The sequence below is a fragment of the Loxodonta africana genome, chromosome 10 (assembly GCF_030014295.1).
Source record: "Loxodonta africana isolate mLoxAfr1 chromosome 10, mLoxAfr1.hap2, whole genome shotgun sequence".
Lineage (NCBI taxonomy): Eukaryota > Metazoa > Chordata > Mammalia > Proboscidea > Elephantidae > Loxodonta > Loxodonta africana.
Window position 1 is genome coordinate 64,573,374 of NC_087351.1, and position 14,716 is coordinate 64,588,089.

Consider the following 14,716-nt stretch of genomic DNA (forward strand, 5'->3'; position numbering starts at 1 on the left):
GCTACTTGGAATCCCTAGGGTTTTCCAACTCCCACTTCCACCTGTTTTTCCTGATATCCAGCTGCATTCTTGTTCTTGAATTTCCTGAGACTCAGTGTTCTTATAATTCAGTTGTCTCTGCTCTCCCTCTATTTCAATTTCCCACAGGATGTTAGTACAGAAACAAGCTTGGTGAATGTATGAAAAGTGATACCGAATTTGTAAGAAAAAGAAAAATAATTCATCATAAAGACCTACCCAAACCTCAAATACTGTGCCACAACAATTTTTATAGTTTGGAATGGTGATTAGAAATTACTTATCATTAGCAACACTGAGAGAGCAAACTGACCACATAGCCAACTCTGATCTTCAAATGCTTAAAATTAACATCTTAAATATATCCACTAAACCCAAACCCATTGCTGTTGAGTTGATTCCGACTCATAGCAACCCTACAGAACAAAATTAGAACTGCCCCACAGAGTTTCCATGACTGTAATTTTTACAGAAACAGATCACCAAGTCTTTTCTTCCATGAAGCAGCTGGTGGATTTGAACTGCCAACCTTTCGGCACACTTAACCAGTATGCCACCAGCGCTTCTTGAATCCACTAAACCAAAGTATTCAATCCACCTACACTAGGATACAATGGGAAATCATACTATATTCAAACAATGTTATCAGTTGTGAAACTAATATCCTTAGATATTTATTTGGAGCTAGGCAAGCACCAAATAGTTTATCAAACATTGCTTTATGTATTGCATCATGTAAAGCAATCATGATGTAAGAAATATGTACACCATGATTCAAGAAAAATAATTAGAATTTTTTTAGAGTACCAAATGCTGCAGAAAAGAGATCCACATCACAATTTAGTGGGAATATTTCCACTGTAAACTACACTGGATTATGTTTGAGGGACATCTATTATCAATCAATCAATATATAAATAATCTACTGGTAAGGGAGCAAATAAACAATATTTAAATACTGCATTTAGATGTTTCCCTTTGGAACAAGAAAAATCTTACACTACCTTTTAATCTTGGACATCACAAAACAGTAAAAGAGAATTTCACCCAAGCAATAAGAATACTTTGGATGATAACAGCGATGCTCAAGAGCTAAGACTTTTTACTTATTTGCCTAGGCTTACTTTGCTTTGGACTAGCTAATTCAGTCCCTAGTCCCTGGATGGCACAATTGATTAAGTGCTCAACTACTAAATGAAAAGTTGGTGGTTTAAACCCACCCAAAGGTACCTTGGAAGAAAGGCCCAACAATCTGCTTTTGAAAGATCACAGCATTGAAAACCCTATAGAGTGCAGTTTTACTTTGCAACATGTGGGGTCGCTGTGACTTGAAATCGACTCAACTGTGACTGGTTTGGTTTGGTTTTGGTTTAATTCCGTTTCTAGAAATCTGATCTACATATTTAGTCACTGTAATAACTATTTTCATTTCATATGCAAATCTGCCCATGTTTCCTCCTAAATATTCTCTAAGTATACAATAAACTTAGAGTCTTAATTTTGGATACCAACAATACGAAAGTGTGCAATCAATGTCACAAAACAATTTGTGTACAAATTTTTGAACGAGAAAATAATTTGCACTGTAAGTTTTCACCTAAAACACACACACACTAAAAAAAAGAAAAAAATTTTTTGATTTTTCACATCTAAAGAGATTGTTTACACCTTCATTTTGAGCCTTAAAAGCCAGAACTCCTAAGGACATACATTAGTTACTATTTCTCCCCTTTGATACAAATTACTATACAAAGAATAACAGACTTAGAGACTGCAAAGGCCAAAGGGACAGTTGCCAAGCAGAGACATTTAGACGAAAAGAAACAAACACACATACACACAAAACTTGAGAAGAAGAATCTGAAGCATAACAAAGACAACCCATTCCCAAATGGGATTATAACCACAGGCATAGATGTTAGGTTTTATAACATATATGGGGAGGGGGGAGAACACAATTCAAGGTGTATTTAATTTTATTGTACTTTGTGGCTATTAAAAAAAAAAAAACATAAAAATTATCCACTTGCTGACAGAGTACACTGAGACAACTCTGTTAATGGAAGCCTGGGAACACCAATCAAAGATTCTATAAGGCTGTAAGCACCATTCTAAGGACATGGAACACTTAAAGCTATTTCTGCTTTAAACTTTTGGCCTTGCTAGAATTTTAAAATGTTCTCAAATCACCCAAAGTATGGCAACCAATACAAAAGTATTTCTTCCAATCACTTTGTTCAAAAAAGCCTGGATTATAGCCGGCATTCAGAGATAATGGTCTCAGTGTACAGGTCTCCAGTATAACCTGTGTCAAAGATCCCTCTGACTAGATTTTAATCCTGGGCTTATTTCCACCAACCACTGAATATATTACCAATGATGTCTCTCCCATGACAAGGCCACTTCAGTTAACAAATATAAACCATTTTTTAAATTGACCTAAACTCTACGGGGCAGTTCTACTCTGTCCTATAGAGTCGCTATAAGTCAGACTCGACTTGACGGAACTGGGTTTGGTTGGTTGTTTTTTTTTTTAAACATGACACTTGACAGGTAAATCTGACATAATACATGTATGTAGACTATCATGCATTCCAAAATGCATCCCATGTGCTTGAGAGTAGTCGTTTTGGATTATCTTTCATTATTGAAAGATTATATTTAATTATATATAAAAATACAATATTTCATTATTATTATTGGGTTAACTTTCATTAGCCTGAAAGAAAGCTACTACACTCAATTAAATGGCTCTGACTGTGCAGTTACGCAGTAGCCACATTAATACTGAGTACATACGAGTTTACAAACTTGGTTCTAATTAATTTAAATGAAAAAAAAAGTCCATATTGCCTCCATATCTGGGCTTCAATATTTCTTCTGAGGTTATTTCTTTAAGATGCATTCTGGAATTTCATGAATGTGACTAAAATCTGTTACATTTCATTCTCTCTAGTAATACATAACGAAGAAACCCCTATGGATCACGATGGTCAGATCGGCAACCGATCGTGGAGATGGCACAGGACCAGGCAGTGTTTTGTTCCATTGTGCATTGGGTCACTGGGAGTTACGCCAACTCAATAGCAGCTATAACAGCAATAAGTAGCTCTGAGGGTCTTTCACTTACTTTAAGTCCAACCTCATTACAACAAATACTACAAATACTATTTTGGTTTAAAGAAAGGGCTGACCCTGATTATGAGGTGATTACACAAACCTATGCATGTGTTAAACTTCATAGACTCGTATGCCAAAAGGAAAAAAGAAGTCAATATTGCTGTGTAACAATTTTTTTTAATTTTTAAAAATTAAATGGCATTTTTTCAAAAACAGGGGATCATATATAAGGAAGATTTACAAGTCCCAGAAAATTGATCACTTAGCAACTAATACTAAAGCACTGATAATAAAAAGAATTTACAACATACGGTAAAATTGGTTTTGGTAGGACTTGACGTTAAATAGAAGTAGCCAACTAACACATACACATAATAAAAATAATACATAATAATAAGCAACTAAATTTAAAGAATAATTTCCAAACCTTAGGTGAAAGTTTAGCTCTTAATTTAGTTTTCTAGCAATATGTACTTTTTAAAGTGTTTAGGATGCCTCCTACCCTGCCCGAAAATGAACATTATTCACTAAACTGAACTCTTCAGGGCAGGGATCATGCCGTAGTCATTTCTGCATCAAAAGCACTCAGGTCAATATACATAACGTTTATAAACGCTTGTTGAATGAATAACTTACGCCACTCATCTCTATTATCTTCATTTCTCCTCCTTCCCCCTTCTCTCTCTATATCCATGTTTATATGCTTGTCTCTATTTTCTCTTCATGTCTACACATCCTCCTCCTTTTCCCTCTTGTCCCCTCACCCTCACTCCTTTTACTACTGGCCATCATAAAACTGAAATACATTTTTCTTTGTTTCATTTACTGAATTGAAATTTATGGTCTCTGTTCTTAAGTTTTGGTTAAGTTTGGTTTTTGTTCTTAAGTTTTTTTTTCAAGCAGATGGTTTTAAATTTCTCTCAAAAAAATTTTTTTAATTATGTTATCCTCAATTTATTATCTTGTAAACTGACCCTGAAAAAAAAAAAAAAAAAAAAAACCAGATAGCAAGACTTCTTCTAGAAGGACAGGAAAAGGGCCTAATAAATAGGCTTTTGTTTTGGGAGACTATTTAAATCTGAAGAAATTGTGGTGGAGAGAGGCCTAATCACTGATCAGAAAATAAACGTAAAAAAGTAAAATGACCCAATTTTAATTAGACATCTAAAAAAAAATTGGGGGGGTGGAGGGAAAGTTGAAGGACTCAACTTGTACTTTTATTCCATTACCCAAATCTCTAGAATTTAGTTGAAATGTTACATTAAACATCTTCTTTCAGCACTGAATACCTAATTTTAAGGTTACTTATTTTTTAAATGTTTAAACTTTGTATTACATTATATTTGTGATCAGAGAAAAGGGACCTTTTAAGTACTTGTCTGTGTACTGTTTGCTATCACTGAATACACAGGAGCTTTGAAACCTCTGGTTGTAAAGCTGGAATTTACCCTCAACTTCCCTCACACATTCCTAGTTAACACTGACCTCAACTCCCAAATCACTCCACAAAACGACAAAATCCAAAAATTTGAAGGAGACATCTTTTTCTCTATTTGAAGCACTTTTTTCCATTATAAAATAGCATCACGCCCCCACACACATAATATGTTATTTCTAACAATAAGTTAACAAGAAAATACACTTAAAAGGAATAATTTGGATACCCATCCCTCAGTTTCATATGAAATTTAATTTTTATCAGCAGAAGCCAACCAAAAAGTGGCTTTAACAAGAGTAATGATACTGAAATACTATTACTGTAAATACCAGAAACCTGTGCATTTCTTCAAATTTTTTGCTCAAAAACGTGTAAACCAAGCCCATTGCCGTCGAGTCGATTCTGACTAATAGTGACCCTATATGACAGAGTAGAACTGCCCCCATAGGGTTTCCAAGGAGCACCTGGTGGATTTGAACTATCGACCTTTGGGTTAGCAGCCCTAGCTCTTAACCACTACGTCACCAGGGTTTCCATCTTTTACTATAGGAGAAAATGACCCTAATAAGCTTGTAACTAAATTCGTGGGTTGAGGAGGAGGACCATCTTCTTATTTCAAGCCAGTTAAATGGGTTTCAAGGTTAAATGACATTACATTCAGGAAAAAGAAACCACACACACGGCGAGGAGCTACAGGGCAACCGCAGCCCCTAAGAGACCAAGCAGTTCGGTTTAGACACAGAAAAGTCAGGCGTAGCCATTCTCCTGCCTGACAACGAATTCTGAGAGCAACTCCCCTACAAAAGCGTGTACTGGCCAGAAAGGAAGGCACTCAGCTCAGGTACAGCGCACACAAGTCCCAGGTCAAGTTAGAAGTTAGGAAGACCTGAGTTCTGTGAAAATAACAGGAATACTGGCGTTGTGCGCGCACATCCTCCCCGGCAGGACCGATCAACAAAGAGGCATAAGCCAAGTCGGTAAAAAACACACAGCGTGCACTACACTCCTCTCCCCGCCCCTGATGCGAAGGCGACCTGCAGAGGACTCAGCCTCAGTCAAGGAGCAGAAGAAGCAAACGGGTCTCTGTCCAGGCGGGAAGAACTGCAAGACCGCACTCCCAGCCGTTCACCTGCCGGGGCGCGCGCGGCGGAGCGCACGACAGAGTCGGGGGACGCGGGACTGGTAGGGACGCGCAGAACCCTCACCTGGCAGAAGCACCTCTGCGCCGCTGTCTCCGGGGGCTCCTGCCCGCTGTGGCCCGAGCCGAGCAGGCACACGGCGCCCAGGAAGCCGATGAGGAAACCCCAGCGGCGGCCCATACCCGCTCCGACCGCTCGTCGCCCCACGCTCGGAGTCTCCAGCACTCGGCCGCAGGCCCTGCGCCCTCAGATAAGCCCGCGCGGGCCGGCCCCGGCAGAGCCCCACCTCCGGGCCGCCTCCCAGGCCCGCCCTCGGCTCTCCCTCCTCTCAGCGGCCGCCACCTCCGGCAGAGCCCGAGGACGTGCGGCGGCGCCCGCGCCGGCCGCCTTCGGCCTAGGACCGGCTTCCTCCCCGGCGCGTGAGGTTGACGCACCAACCCGCTTCCCTGTTCGGCTCCGCCCTGCCGGCCGCGCCTCCTCCCCGGCACTTTGACGCCCGCCCCAGCCCCTCGACGCCCCTGGCCTGGAGACTTGACGCGGCTTGGCCGCCCCGAGCCCCGGGGCGAGAGTCGAGGGTCCTCCCAGCTTCCCCAGCAGAGCGAAAGTCCGAGAGGCCTGTGTTTTCCCTGCAGGGCCGCGCCCCACCCCTGCTCTCTCCTGGCCAATCCTTCGATATTTCATTGCAAGGAACTCAAGCCGTACAAATTACGTGTCCATCGTGTCCCTGGCTTAAAGCGCTGTCCAATAAAAGTATAATGCGAGCCCCATGTGTAATTTAAATTTTCTAGTAGCCACATCAAAAAAGAAGCAGGTAAAATTAACTTTAATATATTTTATTTAACCCACAGGTGAAAATATTGTTTCCAAGTATAATCAACATTAAAATTATTCATAAAATATTTTATTTTTGTCTTTGAAATCCAGTGCTTATATATTATACAGACTAGGCACACTTCATAGCCACAGGCGGCTAGTGACTACCGTATTTGGACAGTCCGGATGGAGACCACCCTCTCATTTTGGAGGACGGAACAGGACCAGAGAGATGAGGTAATGTGAGCATGGACTAGGAGCTGGGTAGTGGTAAAGCCAGGTCCTCTGATTCCCAGTCATGGTCTTTTAACATTCAGCCGTGGATTTAGTCTATAAACATTTTTTTTTTTAAGGAAATTTCAAGGTGAAATTGGAAAGCTTTCTAATTTCTTGCACATTAAAGGTTCAAATATTTTTTTTAAGTGTATAGATTTTTTTTTTAACCATCTTTTAATGAAGTAGCTTAAGATATGCTAGGCCCCAAATAGGTATGCTCCTGTTTTCTAGCTGAGAAAATGGGCACAGAAAGCTTACATGTTATTCAAAATCACATGGCCATGCCAGGGAATAGGTGATTAAGTGGAAGAATTCTTGCCTTCCATGCGGGAGACCCAGGCTCAATGAACCTCTTGCGCAGCCACCACCCTTCCGTGGAGGCTTGCCGTGTTGCGTGTTGCTATGATGCTGAACAGGTTTCAGGGGACCTTCCAGAATAAGAGGAACTAGGAAGAAAGGCCTAACGAACTATTTCAGAAAATCAGGAAGTGAAAACTATGGATTACAATGGTCCAATCAGCATCTACAACTGACCATAGAAATGGCTGAGGATTGAGCAACATTTGATTCAGTTGTGCATGGGACTCTCCATGAGTTGGACCAATTCCACAGCTAACAGCAAAATGGTACAACATGGTAGAGGTGAGATTCAAACTCATATATCGTACTATTACAACCTATGCTCTGTCCACCACTGCCAGGCAAACCAATATGAAGTAAAAAGTCACTAGCCATGGTGGACCTGAGAAGCTCTGGTTCTAACATCTACAACATGCCACACCCAAAACTAAACCCACTGCGTTGAGTCAATTCCTACTCATAGCAACCTCATAGGGTTTCCTAGGCTATAAATCTCTACCGAAGCAGACTGCCACATATACTGCATGTACATATTAATACAATTTCTGTAATTACCTGTAAAGCCCTTTTTATAAAGCTGTTTGTTTTTTTTTTCGTATACAAATCCAGACCCAGATCACATGTTCTCTCCTCTAAGAGGTCTTCCTGGTTTCCTCTTCACCCAGTTCCAGCCTCTAAATGAATTTCAATTCAACAAACTTACCTTATGCCAGACTGAGCTTGACACTGGAGAGAGAAAGATGTATAAGGCCCAGTCCCTGTTCCAGGAGGGACACCTCATGGAACTTAGCATGTAATCTTTTATGGCATTTTCTACCACTGAATTGTAAACTCCTTAAACTCCTTATAAGCAGGATATATCTCAAGCATACCTATGACTTCCAGAGATCCTAACACGGAGCCTGTCTTTGCATGTGTTTGTGGAAATGAATATCCTCCCCGTGGTCATCATACTAATATCTGAAGATTAGAGAGTCAAAAATGAGAGACACGAGAAGAAAAAAGACTAGGTGAATGAAGCCTAAGAAGGAAAAAAGGAAGCAGTCTGAACATTAATCAAATCAAGATTTCACCCTGATGCAACAGGTCGTAACCTCGGGCAACTTAAAGTATTCCATAAGACTCAACTCTTGCCCAGAAAAAATTTCTAGAAACTTATCATTGGAAACAAGCTCCATATAAGATATTTTTTTTACTTTATTGTCTTGATAATTATAGTTTTCCATTCATATTTTTAAGAGATTTTAGAAATGTAAAATAGTTCTATCCATGTGGTGTGAATCTTACTGACGTTTCCCTGAAAATACTTCAGGTCGGTCTTTGTGTGAGTCTACAAGTTCAACTCTTCGTACTCTGGCAATCATCTCACCTGTGTTAGGTCTCATGAAATAACTATTAGTCATTCAATAGCTATTTAATGAACGCCCACAGGGTACATAGTTCAACCTTTGAGTTTTTAAATCGCATCCTGGACAACATTAAATTTTTTAGAGATGAACAAGAACAGAACCTTGTTATCCTAACACTAGTGATTATAACAATAACATAACTTAGTTTTAATGTACACAGCATTTCTTGATGGAATTCTGATTACTGTGCAAATAACAGCTTTTTTTTTTTTTTTTTTAATGACCAAAGCAGGAAATGGCTTGAGCTCAGTTTCTCAAAATGAGACATGGAGATTTCTGTGGGAAGTTTCTTAGTACCTAAATACTTTCTGGTAGTGAGTAGACTGGAGTAAAATAATTTAAAGGAAAAAATTTGGCAAAGAAAAAAGGAATATTCAGATACAAAAGGAAGAATGGCTAAATAAAAGCCTGAAGGTATAGGGTTTACAACACGTAGGGAAATCACATCAGATGGCAAAATGGTAGACAATCGTACAATACTGGGAATCATGACCTAGACAAGCTGACAGATACTTTTGGGGGACACAACATAGTTGATTAGATCTGTTTATCTAATTAATATTTATTGTGTATAAATGTGTACATGTACATGGCTGGACTTTTCTCTCAAGGTCCTTAGAGTCATCTAAGTTGGAGAAGCATATCTCCTAACTTCTATCTTCACCTTCTGTCGTGGATTGAATTGTGTCCGCCAAAAGTATCTGTCAACTTGGCTACATCATGATACCCAGTTTGTATGATTGTCTACCATTTTGCCATCTGATGTGATTTCCCTGTGTGTTGTAAATCCTATCACTATGATGTAATAAAATGGACTAGCGATAGTTATATTGATGAGATCTACAAGATTAGATGGTGTCTTAAGCCAGTCTCTTTTGAGATATAAAAGAGAGAAGCGAGCAGAGAGACATGAGGGCCTCATACCATGAAGAAAGCAGCACTGGGAGTAGAGCACATCCTTTGGACCCAGGGTCTCTGCTCTGAGAAGCTCCTCCACCAGGGGAAGATTAATAACAAGGACCTGCATCTAGAGACAACAGAGAGAGAAAGACTTCCCCTGGAGCTGATGCCCTAAATTTGGATTTGTAGCCTACTATTTTTTTTTTTATATGAGAAAATAAATTTCTTTTTGTTAAAGCCATCCACTTGTGATATTTCTGTTATAGCAGCACTAGATAACTAAGACACCACTTTTTTTTTCTTTAAATTGAGAACTCCCTTCTCTCCCTGGAATTGTGTTGAGTCTAGAGTTCCCGGATTTGTAGCCACTTTTGTTTCTTGACAGAACAATCCTGATCTTGAAGTGTTTTCTAAATGAATTTTAGATAACTTTTTTTTTTTTTTCCTAGTGAATCGCCTGGTAGTTGAATTCCTATTTGGTCATCAGTTTTCCCACATCCATACCTTCTGTGGATTTTTCTCAATTCCAATTTCTACTCTTTCTAACACGTCCTCCCCATCTAAAATTACTTCAGCCCAAAGTAATCACTTTGCCTCTAAACTTATAGCATTTGTTTGGATTTTAATCACACATTTCCCTGTGACATCTCATGTTGTTATTATCTTTTCAGGTCTGATAATTAGTTAATTTATTTGTACATTCATTATTTCATTCAAAAGTCATTTTGTGAAACACATATACCATGCTAAGTGCTAGAGATGTTGAGAAGACCAAAACAAGTTCCCTACCTATCTGTTATTTGGAGAAAACCTATGCATAAACAGATATATACAATTCAATGTGGTAAGCACTATTATATGACCTTAACAACAACAACAAAAAAAAAAACATTATATGACCTTATAGAACCAAAGAGGAGGAAGCTAATCCAACCATAAAGGAGGGACTACAGAAGACTTCCTGGAGGTAGCAGGGCCTGAGCTGAATCTTAAAAGAGTAAGCCAGGTGAAGTGAGGGTGACAGGTGTGGGACAGGGGAGAAAACATTTCAAAAGCAGAAACAAGGTAAGCAAAAATATGGAGGCAGGAAACATCATGGCTTACCGTAAGGCAGAGAACTACTGGAGATGAAGCTGGAGAAAGAAGGTGGGGGCCAGATCATGAAGGATCTTGAATGTCATGCTGAGAAACTTAAACTTGATTTTTCCATCAATGAGGAGCACTAAAGATTTTAAACCAAAGTATGCCATGGTCAGATTAACCTTTTTGAGAAACCAGGCTAGTATGGAGGGTGTTTTTTGAGGGGTACAAATCTGTAGCCTGGGTGATCAGTTAAGGGGCTGTGGAAATATATCAGGTGAGTGAAATATGGGCTGGAACTAAGCCCTTGGTAGTAAAGATGGAGAGGAGGGAATAAGTTGAAGATACATGTAGAGGGCAGAACTAGCAAGACTTGGGGTGGCAATAGGTCATGGGAGGTGAAAGAAAGGGAAAAATTGAGGATAGCTTCCTGCCTTCTAGCTGCCTAGACATGGATCATGGTTGAACCATATGTATTTGAGAAAACCAGATGGATGTATCTAATAGGTAGTCGGATTTTGAAGCTTAAGAGAAAGGTCTGAACTGGAAATATAGCTTTGAGCATCATTGGTATAGAAGAGGCACTTAAAATCATGAGATTGGATGAGTTTATCTAGGGAGAGACCAGGTAGAGAAGAGCACTGAACAAAGGATGGGCTCCTAGGGAACACCCACATCATAGAGGTAAGCTAGGGAAAAGCCCATGAAGAAGGCAGTTAAATATCAGAGAAGTGTAAGGAGAATTGGGGGCATCGGTGGTTCAGTGGTAGATTTCTCACCTTCCATTTAGGAGACCTAGGTTCAATTCCTGGCCAATTCACGTCAAATGCAGCTACTACCTGTTAGTGGAGGCTTGCATGTTGCTATGATGCTGAACAGGTTTCAGTGGAGCTTGCAGACTAAAATGGATGAGAAAGAAAGCTCTGGCAATCTATTTCTGAAAATCAACAAATAAAAACCCTATGGTTCATAACAATCCAATCTACAACTGATCATGGGGATGGTGCAGGACTGGGCAGCATTTTAATCCACTGCGCATGGGGTAGCCATGAGTCTGAGGCAACTCAACGGCAGGAACGTAAGGAGATTCTGAGGTCTTTGGTACATAGGAATTTGAATTGAAGGAGGGAGAAATCCGCATTAGCAAAATAAAGCAGAGAGGTTCAGTAATTTCATGAAAAATGGTCATTGGATTGAGCAATAAGAAGATTACCTAAAGAGAAGTTTCAGAAGGGTGGAGTAGGAAGCCTGCATGGTGAGTTATGGCATGAATGGGAGGGTAAAGAGTGAATGAGAAGTCAGGAAGTAAAGGCAGTGACAATACACTGATGCCTCTTCCAGGAACTTGAAGTAAAGAAGGTGTCTTATTTATCTAGTGCTGCTATAACAGAAATATCACAAGTGGATGGCTTTAACAAAGAGAAATTTATTTTCTCATAGTTTAGTAGGCTACGAGTCCAAATTTAGGGCATCAGTTCCAGGGTAAGTATTTCTCTCTCTATCGGCTCTGGATGCAGGTCCTTGTCATCAATCTTCCCCTGGTGGAGGAGCTTCTCAGAGCAGAGGTCCTGGGTCCAAAGGATGAGCTCTACTCCCAGTGCTGCTTTCTTCGTGGTATGAGGTCCTCATGTCTCTCTGCTCGCTTCTCTCTTTCATATCTCAAAAGAGACTGGCTTAAGACACTATCTAATCTTGTAGATCTCATCAATATAACTGTCGCTAATCCATCTTATTACGTCATAGTGATAGGATTTACAACACACAGGGAAATCACATCAGATGGCAAAATTGTAGACAATCATACAATACTGGGAATCATGACCTAGCCAAGTTGACAGATACTTTTGGAGGGCACAATTCAATCCATGACAAGTGGATTAAGTGACTCCCTCTATACTAAATACTAAGATTCCTCCCCCACCTTCAGCAGACCACCAGCAACACTAGCTCCAAAACTGCGGATAATATATACACTTACTTTCCACCAACCCCCATCCTGCCCCATCCCCTCCTCTCTCATTCTAAAAAGGAATTAGAGAATTATTCCAGGAATAACAGTGACATAAGAAAAGACCTGCAGTGACTATCATTTACGGATACCCCAACAAAAAGGCCGGGCCCTCGGACTCAGTCACTCAGAATTCTACTGCTTTTTTTTAGTGCCTCACTCAACTCTAACTGATCAGAAAAGCAAACTACACCACACTGGAAAGGAAAGCCTCCAACACGAAATAGAGAGATCAAAACAAACAGGAATAAAAGGAACGTTGAGTAAACAATGAGGGAAGAAAGGAAGACAAACAATACCCTCAAAGACATAAAAAGAGGAAACTTTAAACAAGAACAATCAGAGAATGAGAAAGCGCTCTGGGAAATGAAATTTATGATAGCCAAAATAAAAAATTTCAACAGAAACATTAGAAGAAACAATTGCGGAAGTATCCTAGATAGTGGAATAAAACGACAAAGAGGTAGAAAATAGGTGCGAAGAGACAGAAAAGTTAGAGGATTAATTCAAGGAGAATAAAACCAAAACCAAACCTGTTGTTACTGAGTTGATTCTTATTCACATCAACCCTATAGGACAGTGTATAACTGCCACATAGGGTTTCCAAGGAGCAGCTGGTAGTTTTAAACTGCTGACCTTTTGGTTAGCAGCTGAACCCTTAACCACCAGGGCTCCATTGCCTATCATAGTTTCTGATTTTATTTGTGTGTGCTTCTCCATATGTATATATATATTCAAACTCATAGAACTCTATAGGACAGAGTAGAACTGCCCCACAGGGTTTCCAAGGAGCAGCTGGTGAATTTGAACTGCTGACCTTTTGGTCAGTAGCCAATCTCTTAACCACTGAGCCACTGGGGTTCCTCTTGATGGCAGAGGAAATATATTTTGGAGTGGATTGACTAGTTTGTCCAGAATAGTTGCAACTGAGTGGCAGAAGGAACTATCCCTGCCCAGACCATCTTCTTTGTTAATTGTCTACAGCAGGGAGTTGACTTGATAATGGGTTTGCTTTTATTTGGAAAGTTGACTGATTTTATTGGGACAATAAATTGTCCCAGGAACAATGCTGGGCAGAGGTATAGCAATGAGGACCTGTACCTCAAAAAATAGGGTCATTACTACCCTTAATGTAAGCAATAACTTAAAATAACACTATTGAGTATTTACTACATGCCAGATGTTGTGTTAACACCTTTAGGTACATTAACTCATTTGATACTCATGACAACACTAGGAGATAGGTAAAATTATTATACTCATTTTACAGAGATATAGAGAGATGAGGTAATTTGTCCAAAATCACAGAAATCTTAGAGCAAGTCTGTCAAACTCCAAAGGTCCTGTCTTGGCCTAATTCAGTATCTTTATCTTGTGCCCCCACATGTCTACAACCCCCCCTTCTGGTCTCATTCACCTCCTCTCTGTTCCTAGAAGCGGGCTAAACAATTTTTCACCTCAGGATCTTTGCATTTGCTGCTTCCTCTGCTCAGAATGTTCTTCTCCAGTTTGTTGAATGGCTGGCTCCCCATCTCAGATATCTGTTCTAACATAGTTGTCTTCAGCTTACCCTGTAACATCATCGTAATTTATGTCCATCTTAGTATTTATTACACTCTGAAATTAGCTTTTATCTTCCCACTAGGTCATAAGCAGTTGTATCCTTAGTACCTCATTCACTGAATGAATGAACCAATGAATAAATTTGCCTACCCTAGTGGCGTAGTGGTTAAGAGCTACGGCTTCTAACCAAAAGGGTGGCAATTTAAATCCACCAGGCGCTTCTTGGAAACCCTATGGGGCAGCTCTACTCTGTCCTGTAGGGTCTCTATGAATCAGAATCGATTCAACGGCAACGGTTCTGGTTTTGGTTTGGTTTCTGTATTTGGAGGTCCTGTGCCGACTCTGTGCTATACCGATAGGCCACTGGAGCTACTTTGAAATACTGCACATTCCCTACCTCACTTCCATTTCAGTTTATTGTGTCGCCTTTTGTGGTTCCCGCAGGAGTAACAGAATCCCGAAGGTTCTCAGGGGAAAACCGAAATAACACCGCCTTGCTTTACCCAGCCTGGCCTGCAGGGGACGGTGTGGGTGGAGGCCTCCTTCGGTGCACGCGGACGCCTTAGGTGAGCGCTCTCGGTAGCGGAGGGAG

The 14,716-nt window shown here is 40.2% G+C and overlaps 1 protein-coding gene across 2 annotated transcripts in view; it reads right to left on the reverse strand.

Annotated features, from left to right (window-relative positions):
• ERO1A (endoplasmic reticulum oxidoreductase 1 alpha) overlaps window positions 1-5,941 on the reverse strand; it is a 38,872-nt gene extending 32,931 nt beyond the window's left edge. Inside the window, exon 1 of one of the 2 annotated variants that reach the window (XM_064292490.1) lies at window positions 5,782-5,941. In XM_064292490.1, coding sequence (XP_064148560.1) covers window positions 5,782-5,895 — 114 coding nt within the window. In that variant the 5' untranslated portion in view covers window positions 5,896-5,941. The remainder of the gene's footprint in view (window positions 1-5,781) is intronic. The other variant, XM_064292489.1, reaches the window with a different exon arrangement.
• Between the last annotated feature and the right edge of the window lie 8,775 nt (window positions 5,942-14,716).